Genomic DNA, 16,614 nt, shown 5'->3' with positions numbered 1-16,614 from the left:
AACCAAGCAGAAACCAGATAAATGTTTTGGCATTTGAAAACATTTGTTTCTTTCCATTACGTACTTTTGCAAATGGAACCGAACCGTTCTGTCAAGTCTGGTATGTGACTTTAAATGGTACAGGCTGCTCTGTGTACATTTACTAAATCTTTTTTTTTTTTTTTTGTCTTTCATGACCTATAAATACCTCTTTGAGCAGGCCGTGATCACATTGGTGGAGGAGAGGAGAGCAAAGCAGGAAGAATGTGATAAGTCAGGTTTATTCAGGGCGTGATGTTTAAGCCCTATAACCTGACACCTCTCATGCACAGCTCAGTGAATCGGTGTGGAAGGATAGTGTAGCTGTAGGTCATGCAGAGTTTTATGTTATTGGTAGGGAAGTAAGAGGAGACAGCTTTGCTGCACGTGAACTGTATACTTCACCTTCTCATTTACATTCAGCTCTGTGGCTCCTCAGCTACTCTCACTGTTTCCTTGACCCGAGGGGCGAGGACACAAATTGATGGCTCTGTCAACTGTGAGTTTTGGAGTACTGTTTGTGCATGCTTAGTATTGTTTCTTGGGGAAGTTAACAGCTTATTTATACTGTATTTGGAATAATATGAGTGATTTTGTATTTAATATCACTCAGCCCATTTATACTGAACACCATTCTGTTAGTAAATTACTCCCATAATAGTATTGAGCGAAAAAGATTGTGATCCACCATTCATCTCATCTCATTATCTCTGGCTGCTTTATCCTGTTCTACAGGGTCGCAGGCAAGCTGGAGCCTATCCCAGCTGACTACGGGCAAGAGGCGGGGTACACCCTGGACAAGTCGCCAGGTCATCACAGGGCTGACACATAGACACAGACAACCATTCACATTCACACCTACGCTCAATTTAGAGTCGCCAGTTAACCTAACCTGCATGTCTTTGGACTGTGGGGGAAACCGGAGCACCCGGAGGAAACCCACACGGACACGGGGAGAACATGCAAACTCCGCACAGAAAGGCCCTCGCCGGCCACGGGGCTCGAACCCGGACCTTCTTGCTGTGAGGCAACAGCGCTAACCACTACACCACCGTGCCGCCCTGATTTTAAAATATATTATTAAAATATTTTTTCTTTCTGGGGGTGTTCCAGCTAGATTCTCAGCTGCTTGAAGCATCCAAGCAGGCCTGGCCAATAACTCAAGTCAAGTTTATTTCAAAAGTGCTTTTAACAATAAACATTGTCGCAAAGCAGCTTTACAGAATTTGAACGACTTAACACGAGCTAATTTTATCCCTAATCTATCCCCAATGAGCAAGCCTGTGGCGACAGTGGCAAGGAAAAACTCCCTCAGACGACATGAGGAAGAAACCTCGAGAGGAACCAGACTCAAAAGGGAACCCATCCTCATTTGGGTGACAGCAGACAACATGATTATAACATTAACAGTTTTCACATGAAGTCAGTTTCGTTGATGTTATAACTCTTCGTTGATGGAAACTCGAGTGCAAAACTGTTCATGACAACTGCAGCCTTAAAATTAGCAAGTCAACTGTAGTCCTCAGCCATAAAAGCATTACTGTAAGTGTAATAACTATTTTGTCTGCTTGTAACATGAAGCATGCCGTTCTTTAAACGCCCAAGAGTTTGAATAAGCCTGCTTTAATCAGAACATGTAGGCTATTTCCTGTTCTGCAGTCTTCAGCAGGTTTTTTGAGTAGGTAGAAAGCAGAGGGCTCATCTGTTCATTAAATCAGTGTGACCTACAGCTGAGCAGCTTTCACTCTTCATTTTGTGTAGTATTGATCCATCCATCCATTATCCATAGCCGCTTATCCTGTGTAGGGTCGCGGGCAAGCTGGAGCCTATCCCAGCTGACTACGGGCGAAAGGCGGGGCACACCCTGGACAAGTCGCCAGGTCATCACAGGGCTGACACATAGACACAGACAACCATTCACACTCACATTCACACTTGCGGTCAATTTCGAGCCACAAATTAGCCTAACCTGCATGTCTTTGGACTGTGGGGGAAACCGGAGCACCCGGAGGAAACCCACGCAGACACGAGGAGAACATGCAAACTCCACACAGAAAGGCCCTCGCCAGCCACTGGGTTTGAACCCAGAACCTTCTTACTGTGAGGCGACAGCGCTAACCACTGCATCATCGTGCCGCCTGTATTATTTATTTATTTGTTTGTTTGTTTGTTTGCAGGCTTATAGTGTGTGTGGTGTGAAGGTGAGAGAATGGACATCAGCATGGTGCTAGGAGGTCAGGACAGTGTGCTGTTGTCTAGCAGTCCTGACCAGGTGGTCAGCCGTCTTAAGCATCCTTGTGAGGAGCAGGTAAACGACACTGTGCTGAGAATCTAAAAGAAATGCTGGTTGCCATTTCTTTTATTTTTGACCATGCTAGTAGTTTAGTTACAATTATATATTTGGTTAATTTGCCGTCTTTACCTCTTATTTCTTAATTTTTACCGTGGATGGAAACTGTATAGACTTACTCAACATCTACGCACACGGGTATTTCTGGAATTACATTAAGAACTTAAAGTGCATATTCTGGACCAATTTTGTTTTTGTTTTTTTTATATGAAGGTATGTCCCTTTACACACACATCCAGAAAGGTAATTTTGCACAAGGCCATCTGTCTACAGCAGAAAATAAAATAACAAAACGCGTCTGGAAAAATCCCAAGGGAGTCTGGAGCCAGAATCGTGACGTCACCTGCGGAAGCGCCAGCAGGCTGTGCGAGCTTTGCATGGTTTCAGTGCACAGCCTGTGTAGACCAAGTGCTCCCATTTCTCTCTCATTGTCCGGTCTTTTGGGAAACGATGAGTACTAATCCCATCAAGATTGGTGTTGCTACACCCTCCTACGATACATCTGTTAACCATTTTAATAATTACGCAATAACGTTGAAGAAATTTGCAGAAAACCACCAGGTCATTTTCTCATAAACAAACCAGCGCTGATGTAGGATTCAGAGGGAGGCGTCCCGCATGCGACGTCACGAAAATCAATGTTTCCCGGAAAATCCAAATGCCAAGTTTTTTCAGAGGCGGGCCAATTCGCCTCAAATGGCTTGATTTCAACTGAATCTTTCTGGTATTGCGCAAGGTAAAAAAAAATTGCAGAGAATGCAGAATGTTACAGATATTTGACCAAAGTTTAGTATAAAATAGGAGAATTACATTGATCTTGCTCCTGAACTTACCCGTGATGTGCCCATTAAGGTCAGAAGCAATATGTAAAATTATAATAGAATTACCGTAGTTATGCAAGGTCAGGAGTGTGAGACGAGGGCAATTACACAGGAGGAAGACTTACTAAAAAGGTCAAATGCATAAGAATTGTGACTGAAATTGAATTACAAGGATGTATCCTGTCTGTATACACGCAAATTTGGATGTTTTAATTTTTCTCTCTGTGTTCCCCCTCAAAGGATCGAAGCTGCAGCCCTTCTGTCCTGCGCTCTGTGACCAGCACGTGGAAGGATGGCCTTCTGAACCGGAAACGGCCATTTGTAGGAAGATGCTGTTACTCTTGCACACCCCAGAGTCAGGTTAACTAACTGTCTAACTCCTTTTGTGTGCAAGAAAACTGGAATGAATATTACATGCTTGTAATAAATTCCAAAAATACTGTATGTCTCATCAAAATGCTTGGTTCTCATTTAATTACCAGTGTGCTAATTATATTGGATGCAAATATCATTGCAAGTAAGAATAAGGCTTGCTCTACCTGCATGGTCAGAAAGGAATTTCTACCATACCTAAAAATGACTTCTATTTTACCTACTCCTCTTCGACGTTATTTGTTTCAGGGGCGACTTTTTAACTCCAGCATCCCCTCATTAGGACTTCGCAATGTAATTTACATCAACGAGACGCACACAAGGTAAACAGTTCTGTAATATTCTGACCTGGTTTTTGGTATTCGTTCAAGTCTTCGCCCCCAGGTTCACATTACCCAAGCTACTAAAGTCAGTCTGTGTAAATGCACAAGTGTCCAGTGGAAAACAGCAGGTGAAGGAGTGGAAACCAGTAACATTCATTTTTAACCACGTTTGTTAATGGATCCCTCCAGTCCAGATCCAGTGACAGACGGCAGATGTAGGTTTCGCTCGTTTTTCCTACCTCAAAGAGAAACTTGGGTCTGTGTCAAAGTGACATGGGAGTGATGACTGGATTATGGGTTGCGAGTCCAGAACTTGTTTTTAACTGCATGTTTTAATTACGTGTAGCTCTCTAACATGTTTGCATGCAGACACCGAGGCTGGCTGGCACGGAGACTCAGCTACGTGCTCTTTGTCCTGGAGAGAGATGTCCACAAAGACATGTTCGCCCGCAATGTGGTAGACAACGTCCTCAACAATACCAGGCAGGAACTGATTTATATAGCAATATCTCCGTGACAAATATTGTACAGGGATGAGAGTTTTCCGCTTTTCGGCGGATTTCTGCTTTTTCTGAGCAAAAATCGATATTATGCCAAATCCGTTGAGATGTTTTTTTTTTTTCATTGAGGGGGGTTGGGGTATGTTCCTTCATGATACTCAAGCGTATGACGATGTTACATGTTTACATTTTCGCCATCTTTAGTCTCGCTAAGTCTCGCGGTAGAATACATGTTATCTACAATGTAATTGGTCAACATCGCTGGCGAGAGCATGATAGCCAATCATAACAGTTCTTACAAGAGTGTGGGAGAGAACAAAAGCCAATCATAACAGTTCTTACAAAAGTACCCGCATCTGTTCTATTTTATCGAAACTTGCGCGTTTATCGTCGCTGCGCTTCAAAAATACGTTTCTCTTTCGTATCGGCTTTTTTACTCAAAATGCCGAATACAATTGACAAGCGAGACGAAGCGAAGGTACGTGAAATCGATGCTGGTATAAAAAACAGTGAGAGGACTGACAAGCTTTTGTCTTTGGCCAAAAAGCTGAAGAAGTCGTCGAAATGATTAAATGAAAATGAGAAGTGACTGAACTATAAATAATTGTATAAAGTGTACATAGACATTATCCCATAAACTTAGCATTCGTTTGATTTAATACATTGAACATGTATATGATGGTCAGTAAATCTGAATTAATGCTGACAGTTTTGAAAACTTAAATATTTCAAAAGACTTTGAAATCATATGCAACTAATGAGGACATAGGGTGACTGACCTTTTCTCCCTAAGAAATTTTATTTAATAGATGAACATTTTGATAATTAATAAAACTTGCGTTTAATGTGAATTTAGTTTGTCATTTTTGTTGATCATAAATTATAACCATACCCTTGAATGTAGAATGTGATTTTATTTTGAATTCAAACAATACTCCTATTGATTTGAAACATATTTTCATGTAAATTATATAAAAAAGACAACAGATTTTTTTTATCTACTACAGCTCAGATTGCAGGAAAAGTGGTTTGTAAGGCCTTATTTTTCAAAATTTTCCTGGGGGGGTATCCCTCCCAGACCCCCGGCTTCGGGCGCCATCTTGTTTTCTGCTTTTTTGGTGACCACCCACTCTTATCTCTGATTGTACTTTTTACTCCATTATATTTGTCTGACAGCTGGAGTTAGTGGTTGCTTTAAAGGTTACAAATTTTCATACCTTTCCTGTCCAGTGAAAACCATGCATCTCTAAATTTGGTCATTTTTGACTTTGAATGTTTGTGATAAAGGAACACTTAATCTTTCAGTTTATGGTTTGAGAAAATGGTCCTACTTCTTATACTAAATCAACGATTTTTAAAAACCCACTTGGATTAGCTCAAATGCATTTGCAAAGCTTATGGAAAGTTGACTTTTTTTTTTTAAAGATGCATGGTTGTCACAGGACAGCAATGCTGATCTTACAGAATATGATGCATTTCTGTAGATTAAACTCCTCATCTATAAAATAGTTAAAATTCGCTCAACCATAAACAAACAAACAAAAAAGACCTTCCCATGCCACGTGGCGCATAGGGTGGCGCCGATCTCCGTTTCCGTAGCCCTCGGCCTCTCGTCTATTACATAGCTAGGGTTACAGTGGGGGGCGAGTCCTCTAGTCACCGCGAGAGTTTGACTCCCCACTCGCATCTGTATTGCAGCGTGTCTTGCCAGACGGCAGCAGGTACCGTTTTTATGATGGTCTTTGGTATGACCCAACCGTGAGTAGAACTCGCAGTCTCCTGATCGAGAGGCGGGCACGCTAACCACTAGGCCACTCATCATAAACAGCATACATCAGTAATATTAATGCAAAAACATCATATATAACTGTAAAACACTGACAGGAACCATTTTTCTGCAGAATGAGTACTTTTGATACTTTAAGTAAATTTTGCTGATAATACTTACAAACTTTTTTTTACTTAAGTAAGGTTTTGAATGCAGGACTTGGTGTATTTTCATACTGTGTTATTGCTACTTTTACTTAAGTAAAGAATCTGAATATTTTTTCCCACTACTGCTTGTGACAGGGTGCAGAGCGCAATAGAGGAGGTGGCATCAGAGACAAGAACAGACCAGAAGGCCGTGAGTAAAGTGAGGCGGAAGGCCAGAGGCTTTCTGCAAGAAATGGTGGCGAACATCTCACCTAGCCTCATCAGGTTCGTCTCCATCCTTCAGAAAACATATAAAAATGAGGCTTTATCGCAAACTGATTGACATCAACCAAATTACTCTGAAAGAGGTTTGTTTGTGACCTTCGTATTGTTAAACCGATATAGGTTGACAGGATGGACGTTGTTGAAACTGTTTAATGGCTTCTTCTGGAGCATTCAGATCCACAAAGGTCAGCTGGAGATGGTGAAGAAAGCTGCCTCTGAGGTATTTAGAGCTTCACAACATGATGAGAATAACCCCTAATCACCTGCTAGGTGTGTATGTTGGTATCAGGTTGCACATTACATGTTGTTGCTGTGTCTCAATTCACGTACTTCCATCAGTACACTGTGCACATTATGTCCTTACTTGTGTAGTGTATGAATTTTGACAGGGTAGTGTTGTCTCAAATCGAACATGCACTTGCTGGAAATGACGATCGCACCATTTGGCCGTGATTGTTGCGTTACCCGCCAAAAAATTATCTGCTCGCTTTTTTTTTTCTTCCCTCCTCGTGTTTTAAAATGAAATCATCTTTTTAAATTTACTCGCTTGTGCGTGTAGATATTTCATGCGGTATGGAAATTAACATCGCTGTCGGCGTCAGCTATATGCCCTCCTCTGACTGGCTGGAAATAGGTTGGTGGTCTTTCTCTCCCCTTCTGTTTTGTAGCCAAGTTTGCGCCCATAGAGGGAGAGAAGTGTGCAGTGTTGCACACTCAACATTTTGACTGTTTTGAATACACCATCCAGGTACTTGTCTGGGGGCGGCACGGTGGTGTAGTGGTTAGCGCTGTCGCCTCACAGCAAGAAGGTCCGGGTTCGAGCCCCGTGGCCGGCGAGGGCCTTTCTGTGCGGAGTTTGTATGTTCTCCCCGTGTCCGCGTGGGTTTCCTCCGGGTGATCCGGTTTCCCCCACAGTCCAAAGACATGCAGGTTAGGTTAACTGGTGACTCTGAATTGACCGTAGGTGTGAATGTGAGTGTGAATGGTTGTCTGTGTCTATGTGTCAGCCCTGTGATGACCTGGCGACTTGTCCAGGGTGTACCCCGCCTCTCGCCCGTAGTCAGCTGGGATGGGCTCCAGCTTGCCTGCGACCCTGTAGAAGGATAAAGCGGCTAGAGATAATGAGATAAATGAGATGAGGTACTTGTCTGGCCCTTTTCCACTGCATGGTACCAGCTCGACTCGACTCTCTACTCACCTTTTTTGGTTTTCCATTGGCCCAAAGTTGTGGTTAGTACCTGGTAGCTGGTACTGTTTTTGGTATCGCCTCTGTCGAGGTTCCAAGTGAGCTGAGATGATACCAAAAGGTGACGTGAAAATGCTGTAAGCTACTGATTGGTCAAAGAGAGACCAATGTTCTGGGTTTACCAAGGTTTTGTAATAAATCAAAAATCATGGCATGACGTTACTCGGACTGATGCAGGATTCCGTCTGCCTCACTAAAAGATGAATAGTTTCTTGAATAGTTTCTTGAATAGTTTCTTATGAAGGCAGGAGCTTTTGGTCTGTGGCTTGTTTTAATATGCTTATTAACTGCAGAGAGAAAAAGCAGACTGTATGTCTACTCATCGGTTTTACCAACAGAGTTAGGCAAAATTTCAGTACAGGCTGGCTAATTTTAATGGAGTTACCTGCAGCAAAACTTTCCCCAAATAAAATACGCTAACCTGCATTCTCCACATAAAAGCCCTGTGCTCTAACCATTACGCTATTTTAAAGTGCATATCACGGGTAAATTCAGGAGCAAGATCAATGTAATTCTCCTATTTAATATTAAACTTTGGTCAAATATCTGTCACATTTTGCATTTTGTGCAGTTTTTTTTACCTTGCGCAAGACCAGAAAAATTCAGTTGAAATCAAGCCATTTGAGGCGAATTGGCCCGCCTCTGAAAAAACTTGGCATTTGGATTTCCCGGCAAACATTGATTTTCGTGACGTCACGTGCGGGACGCCTCCTTCTGAATCCTACGTCAGCGCTGGTTTGTTTATGAGGAAACAACCTGGTGGTTTTCTGCAAATTTCTTCAACGTTATCACGTAATTATTAAAATGGTTAACAGATGTATCGTAGGAGGGTGTAGCAACACCAATCATGATGGGATTAGTACTCATCGTTTTCCAAAAGACCGGACAATGAGAGAGAAATGGGAGCGCTTGGTCTACACAGGCTGTGGACTGAAACCGTGCAAAGCTCGCGCAGCCTGCTGGCGCTTCCGCAGGTAACGTCACGAATCTGGCTCCAGACTCCCTTGGGATTTTTCCAGACGCGTTTTGTTATTTTATTTTTTTCTGCTGTAGACAGATGGCCTTGTGCAAAATTACCCTTCTGGATGAGTGTGTAAAAGGGACATACTTTCATATTAAAAAAAAAAAAACCGAAATTGGTCCAGAATATGCACTTTAACATGTATAGTGCGGCACTTTTTATACCCTTACCATTACACCCTGACAGTTTGGTTGCCACTTTTTTTTAAACTTGTTTTTGTGGTTTTGTTTTGTTTAACAAAACGCGTTAGAAAAGTGATGAATTGTGACAACTTCAATTTGACATGGCACTGTTTTGTGTCCACAGATGCAAATGTGCGTGTTAGTAGTAGTAGTAGTAGTAGTAGTAATGATGATGATGATGATGGTGACGTCACTGCAGTTTTATATGGTGTTGCTATGACGACCACCTGTCGTGGAAAACGATGCTGACGCCAAAAGCGAATAGAGTCGAGTCGGTACCATGCAGTGTAAAAGGCTGATCAGTGCGCTACATGTTGCCATACTTCTCAGTGTGAATGCACTTATGCATTCAAAATGGCAAGGGTAAGAATGGAAGTACGCAAATGGAGCCACACCGTGTCTTTTTGTTTTGTTTTCTAGTACAATGCGCCGCTGGTCTTCCTGCCTGTGCACAAGTCTCATATTGATTATCTTCTCATCACCTTCATCCTTTTCTGTCACAACATCAAAGCCCCGCACATTGCAGCTGGCAACAATCTCAACATCCCCATCTTCAGGTGAGGGACATATTTATAATAGCATACAGTACCAGCCAAGTTTGGACACACCTACTCGTTCATAGGTTTTTCTGTATTTTGACTATTTTCTACATTGTAGAACAATACTGAAGACCTCAAAACTATGAAATAATTCCATTTATTTTTTTCGCGGTCCGGTTTCCATCAAATCCTGCGCTCTGATTGGCTGGCGAGCGGGTCCGTATCCTACGATATGGACCCCAGTCACGGACCTCTGGCGACTCGCTCGTTCACAACAACAACAAACATTTATCTTTTTTTTTTTTTTTTAATAAGATTTATTTATAAGATTATCAAAAATCTTATAAATTTTTGCCAGCATTTCTCAGGAGAATAGCATTAATTTTACAGCATGGATAGCGATAACGACAGTCTTCACAGCGAAAGCGAGTTTTACTACCCTGAGGAAGAAGAAATAAAAGAAAACATTTCAGGAGAAAGCTAAAAACCTCTAACAGTTGCTAACACCGAGCAAAAACATGGCTGAATCCTGAATGACTCAATTTTGTATAAATAGGGGACTACATAGGCGGCAAAATGTAGTTTTTTTTTTTTTTTTTCCTTGCCATGGAAGTGCACTTGTATACCGAGGAGGAAGCAATTTGCATTACAGCCGTGAATGAGGATTCAAAATGGCGGCTCGGCTCGCTTTTCCCTTTCAGACGCTCTCGTTTTCTGTTAGAATTTGGTAAAGAAAAAATATATATATTTACCAGCTTAAGGTCGGTCCGTATGGTGAAATACCATGACCTCGGCCTTGAATACTGACCGAGGCCCTACTTTCAAGACGTCGGTCGCGGTATTTCACGATACGGACCTCCCAGCTGGTAAATAACATGTATGTATGTTCTGTCGTAAACCAAAAAGTGTTAAACACAATTTTGTTTCATGTTTTATATTCTTCATAGTCATTTTAATTGATAAAGCCCATTGAATTAGATATGTCCAAACTTTTGACTGGGACTGTATTCTTGTAACGGTACTGGAATAGCCCACTGTGCTGATGTTGCTTTTTCATGTTTGCTTGTCTTTTTAGCACGTTGATTCGCAAACTGGGAGGATTCTTCATTCGCCGTAAGCTGGATGAGACCCCAGATGGAAAGAAAGATGTCCTTTATAGAGCTCTCCTGCATGCGGTAACTAGACAGACATTTTGCTTGTTACTGGCTTTTTTTGGGGGGGGGGGTCCCTAATTGTGTTGACATCTGCACAAATATAATTGCTTTTGAATTTTTTTTCTCCTTCCATAATGCACCATACAGACGTTTCTCATCTGCCTGAGCCTCTGAAAATGCCTAGTTAGGATTGCACCAGGCCAGAGTCTTAGCACCTTTTACTTTTATTTTTTGTCTAAGTGTTTGTGACTGAAGAAGAAACGTCTGCAGTACACATGATTGATATTAAACAATTTTAAATGAAACTCAATTACAGATTCAAACATGGATTTACATAATAAGGTTGTTCTGCGTCAAAGTAAAAAAGGCGAAGGCATAATATGATTACATTTCTAGGTGTTTATAGTTGCCCGGTTTGTGTGCCATGTTTAATTCTATCTAAATGTCAGCATTCTTGCTTCTGTCAAGATGTGTTTTATTTTTGTTTTAGAAGTTAATTAGGCTTTGGGCTGAGATTATTGAAATTTAAACATGCTTCTCTCTGCTGCTGTTTTCTTTGCTAGTACACAGAGGAGTTGTTGCAGCAGCAGCAGTTTTTGGAGGTTTATCTAGAAGGCACACGCTCTCGCAGTGGAAAGCTGTCTCCAGCACGTGCTGGCATTCTGTCCATCGTGGTGGACACCCTGCATGCCGGTTCTATTCCAGACGTGCTCATCGTGCCCGTTGGCATTTCCTACGACCGCATTATTGAGGGCAACTACAACAGCGAGCAGCTGGTAAGAGTCAGACACTACAATAGGTTTCAAGTAGGTCTCGGTCACAAGAAAACCATGCATCCGAAAAAACAAGCACAAAGCAAAATTTAGCGCTGCGTGGCAGACTACCTGAGGACCGAGACCGAAAGAAAACGGGCAACGCTGACAAAGAAACTAGGAGAGACTGTCAGCAATGCAACAGCAGGACATTTGGTAACATTTTGCACTTTTTAACCAATTGTAGAAAGTTTTTTTTTAAACATCTACATAAAATAAAATTTCAGAATATTCTTTCACAAATGTAATTTCTCCAAAACTGACAGCTTGCCTACTCTGTTAGAACAAAAGAAGGAAGGTAAGGGAATATAGTATGAGAGACAAAGGCCCTGATTACACTTTTCAAATGCGGCTTGAGCAGTCGGATCTCAAGTGGACAGCCGAGGCGCATCACCATTTACACCTGTGTCTATCATGCGTCTCCAAGGTGTCCAACTGATCACTTGTGTTCACGTTTTGTTACCTACTTCTCTTCCACTAGAAAGTCAGAGAGCCTCACGCACAATTATCGCGTCAGTCAAGCACCAGATTTGTTTAGCATGGGCTAGCTAAGAAAATAAAAATGTTTCAAGAACTAATCTACATGTATGGGTTATTCCAGCTGTTCAGATTGGCAGGACAAAGTCATTTGTGACTTGCAGAAGAGCACAGGAAAAGATGAAAATTTGTCACAATGTCAACAAAACCAACCACCATGCCCTGCACTAATAATATACTTTCCTGTTATGTCCTTGTCAGGGACGCGTTAGCATTTATATGACAACAGATATGTGGTCAAATGTGTCCAGACCAGGGCTTTGAACCAGAATTTTTTTCCTATTGGTTCATTCCGAACAGAAACGGAATTTTAACGTTTCCGGTTTTGGGTTCCACCATTAAATAGACGTTCCCGAACCGGTTAGAACAAAATTTAGTTCCCGGAACGGTTAATTACGTTCCCTGTCAGCTGTTTAACAAATGGCTATAAAATTATGTCTCTGTCTCATCCAGCTTAAGCCAAATGTAGGCTAATTCTATTACAACCTTCATTAAATAAGACAAGAAATAATTCAAAACAATTATTACAGTATTTCAAATGTTGGCGATTTGGATTCTCAGTATGTCTTCCCATCTACACAAACAGAAAAAGTGCCAAAAATGAAAGATAATTCGTTTAGTGTGTTACCAAAGGCTAGTCAGGCCCTATAGAGGGCTACCGCATGACGTCACCGCGCCGCGAGAGTTTGTTAGGCGCCATATTGGAAGACCAAGTACACATCTATGCAAGTACATACATACATAAAACAAACTACACCTGAAATGTAGCCAGGGCCGGTTCTGCCCTAATCTGGACCCGGGTGCAACATCGCGCAACCCCCCCCCCAAAAAAACACCAGTCTAAATCAGGACAACCATCACATAACTATAAACATTTTATATCAACTATTTTAACTAAATGGGCTATAATAAATAAGCCTGCAGGCAGCCACGGCGGGCTGCCTCAGAAAAGTAACCATTCAATGACACAACTGAAAGCCTGCAGCCACGGCGGGCTGCCTTAAAAAGTAACCATTTGTCCTACCTTAAAACTCGTTTTGCATTTTCTGCCTCCTTTTTTGTATTTTCGACCCTCCGTTTATTTTCTTTCCTTTTCTGAAAACCCGATTTGTGTCCAGACATTTTGTTCTAGTACCAACGAACTAACTCGTCAGGTCTCGTCTCTCGAGCCCGTGATGATTCCCGTGGGAAGGGCAACAACTGATACATTTTTACAAACAGCCAATAGGGAGGTTGCAACGTTCAGGCTCTTCTTTGCTCAGACACTCAGTAATGCACTTACTCACTTATCACGTGGAGACGTGATAGTAGTCCACCTTCCCGCTCTCTCCATTCAGTCAGCGAACGTCACACAGGAAGTGAACCCCAGCAGGTCATAGAAACTTGCGCAGGAGAAGAATGACTTTTTTATTTGTAGGCTACGGAAACTTTGAGGAACGAAATAAAAACCGGTATTAACCGGTTACCATTATTTTTAATAAGCGTTTCTGTTCCGGAACATAAAAAATAATAAAGTTTCTGGTTTCGTTTCCGTTCCATGTGAAATAGAAAAAGTTCCCGGTTTTCGTTCCTTGAACCGGTTCAAAGCCCTGGTCCAGACCACCTCGGCAAGTGGTTTGAGCGATTGGATCACAATGTATCTTGGTGGTCATTTAAACCTGTATTTAATGCTGTGCACTTGTGATCCGGTCGTCCAAGACGCGAGTGTAAACAGGGTCAAAGAGCTCGGAAAGACGTTTTGATCTTTCCAATGTTCTATAGGGCTTCCAGTCAGATTGTTGAATGTTGCGTGGCACGGGTTTCTCTCATGATGTTCGCGTTCACAGCCAAGCCACATGCTCAAATAAGTGAAGTCCAAAATGGAGTTATTAAGAGCTATATTATGTTCTCCAAGTGTCCTGTCCTCAAGTCTGTGTCTTTTGAGAAAGAATAATGGACTAAACCTATTTTAATATGTTTGGCTGCGCTTTGCTTGTATGTTAATTATGCAAACGCATAACAGCCGGGCAGCACGGTGGTGTAGTGGTTAGCGCTGTCGCCTCACAGCAAGAAGGTCCGGGTTCGAGCCCCGTGGCTGGCAAGGGCCTTTCTGTGCGGAGTTTGCATGTTCTCCCCGTGTCCGCGTGGGTTTCCTCCGGGTGCTCCGGTTTCCCCCACAGTCCAAAGACATGCAGGTTAGGTTAACTGGTGACTCTAAATTGACCGTAGGTGTGAATGTGAGTGTGAATGGTTGTCTGTGTCTATGTGTCAACCCTGTGATGACCTGGCAACTTGTCCAGGGTGTACCCCGCCTTTCACCCGTAGTCAGCTGGGATAGGCTCCAGCTTGCCTGCGACCCTGTAGAACAGGATAAAGCGGCTAGAGATAATGAGATGAGACATAACAGCCAACTGTCAGGAAGCAGTTCATTTTGCTGGAGAGTGACTGCACTGGTAACCTGTAATTTGATGTTTGAGATTATTCAGAATATTCATAATTTTTTTTTTTTTGGGGGGCGTCGTGGCTCAGGTGGTTAAGGCGCCATACCATGAATGCGGGCGACCCGGGTTCGATTCCGGCCCGAGGTCATTTCCCGATCCCTTCCCGTCTCTCTCTCTCCCGCTCATTTCCTGTCTCTACACTGTCCTATCCAATAAAGGTGCAAAAAGCCCAAAAAAAATCTTTAAAAAAAAAAAAAGAATATTCATAATTTTCTGTTAAACGAACGGTCTTTGTGAGAAAAGAATTTTACACACACACAGTCTTCTTGTTTTTGGCTTCATCTTGGCTCCTCTAAATGGACATTTTTGATCTTTTAGACACAATTAAATGAGTGAAGTTGAGAGACTTGAAATGAAATTGATTTTGGGTCCGTATAATAGTTGAATGCATGGTCCATAATAGCAGTGCTGTCTGTAGGGAAAGCCCAAGAAGAATGAGAGTCTGTGGGGCGTGGCCTGTGGTGTGTGGAGAATGCTCCGGAAGAACTACGGCTGTGTGCGTGTGGACTTCACTCAGCCTTTCTCTCTCAAGGTCAGAAAACCTTCCACCTTTCCCATAGTACTAACCTATCCTCTCAAGATCCAAATGTTTTTTCTTTTCTCCCCCCCACACATTTACTTCTCTATAGGAATATCTTGACACGCAGCGAAGTCGAAATCTGCCAGCCCCACTGACTCTAGAGCAGATCCTCATCCCGACCATCATCGCAGCTCGGTACAACCTTCGCTTGTTACTCATCTTTTGTTATGTTTATAGGGTTGCAAAATTTCCATGGAAATTTTGGGAATTAACGGGAATTTATGGGAATTTTGGGGAATTTTCAAAACCAACTTTACTTAAAAATTGTTACAAAAAAATAAGGTCCTTTTATTCAGATTAGGATATTTCTCTGGGTCTCTGTTCTCTTCAGAAGAACATACAAGCATATAACTAATTAAACAACTGAGAAAATTAATAACCAAATGTTTTACAAAAACAATACGGGTTTTCCCTGGTACATGTATAATGAATTAAACAATAACCTTAGACTTTGTGAGAACTTATCTTCAAAAGCAACTTTAACTCTACGTATGATTTTGATGATTGCTTCCTGTAGCTTGTTTGTTTATTAGTTATACTTCAACAACTTGAATTCCTTTTTCATTTTGCAACTGGTTTGTAAACTATATCCTGTCAAGTAATTTGCTTGCAAATTATCGGATTAGAAGTAATGATTAGGGTCTGCAATGCTATTAAAACAATGGCATTAAACAGCCTTGCTCCAGATTCAAAGAAAAAAGTGGCACTAATATATTTTACAAGCAGCAAAACTTATTTCAAGACTACTAGTAATATTAGAAATTAAAAAATTTTTTTTAATATTCCTTGTTATTTTATGATGTGATACCTTTGTGATTAAATCTGTAGACAAGTCTTCAAGTTTTGTTAAATTTTGTAATAAAAATGGTCAAAATTGAGTTGTTTTTTGCAAGATTTTTAGAAGTCACTATTTGTTATGCAATGAGTTCGATTTCCAGTTAATTCTTACCAAAGGGTACAATCTAGAAAAACAATCTATTCAATTCAGAATTACTAGATATCTCGTCCGAGGGACACTTAATAGGAATCTATTCAAATGCAGATTCGAGAGGTCCCCAACACACAAAAAAATTTATTCAAAATATTTGTAGTAGACCAAGGGATAGGGCGGCACGGTGGTGTAGTGGTTAGCGCTGTCGCCTCACAGCAAGAAGGTCCGGGTTCGAGCCCCGTGGCCGGCGAGGGCCTTTCTGTGTGGAGTTTGCATGTTCTCCCCGTGTCCGCGTGGGTTTTCTCCGGGTGCTCCGGTTTCCCCCACAGTCCAAAGACATGCAGGTTAGGTTAACTGGTGACTCTAAATTGACCGTAGGTGTGAGTGTGAATGGTTGTCTGTGTCTATCAGTGCATTTACATGCACATACAGAAAATCGAATTTCTGCCGTAGCTTGACTGAAATCGAAGTTCTAAATGCCATGGAAACAGCTTAGCTCGGCTGAAATCGAACCGAACTGGATTTCTCGTAATCGAGCTACGCGACCTA

General features: G+C 41.8%; 1 protein-coding gene across 4 annotated transcripts in view; it reads left to right on the top strand.

Moving 5' to 3' along the window:
• gpam (glycerol-3-phosphate acyltransferase, mitochondrial) overlaps positions 1 to 16,614 on the top strand; it is a 50,536-nt gene that overhangs the window by 5,089 nt on the left and 28,833 nt on the right. For 3 of the 4 annotated variants that reach the window (XM_060939945.1, XM_060939947.1, XM_060939948.1), the window contains exons 2-12: positions 2,196 to 2,326; positions 3,430 to 3,549; positions 3,811 to 3,884; positions 4,254 to 4,367; positions 6,455 to 6,583; positions 6,704 to 6,803; positions 9,453 to 9,589; positions 10,647 to 10,746; positions 11,289 to 11,501; positions 14,973 to 15,086; positions 15,184 to 15,269. In XM_060939945.1, coding sequence (XP_060795928.1) covers positions 2,228 to 2,326; positions 3,430 to 3,549; positions 3,811 to 3,884; positions 4,254 to 4,367; positions 6,455 to 6,583; positions 6,704 to 6,803; positions 9,453 to 9,589; positions 10,647 to 10,746; positions 11,289 to 11,501; positions 14,973 to 15,086; positions 15,184 to 15,269 — 1,286 coding nt within the window. In that variant the 5' untranslated portion in view covers positions 2,196 to 2,227. Of the gene's footprint in view, positions 1 to 310; positions 518 to 2,195; positions 2,327 to 3,429; positions 3,550 to 3,810; positions 3,885 to 4,253; positions 4,368 to 6,454; positions 6,584 to 6,703; positions 6,804 to 9,452; positions 9,590 to 10,646; positions 10,747 to 11,288; positions 11,502 to 14,972; positions 15,087 to 15,183; positions 15,270 to 16,614 lie in introns of those variants that run through there. The other variant, XM_060939946.1, reaches the window with a different exon arrangement.

Source organism: Neoarius graeffei, chromosome 14 (assembly GCF_027579695.1).
Source record: "Neoarius graeffei isolate fNeoGra1 chromosome 14, fNeoGra1.pri, whole genome shotgun sequence".
Taxonomy (NCBI): Eukaryota; Metazoa; Chordata; class Actinopteri; order Siluriformes; family Ariidae; genus Neoarius; species Neoarius graeffei.
This window is presented reverse-complemented; position numbering and strand designations above follow the sequence as displayed.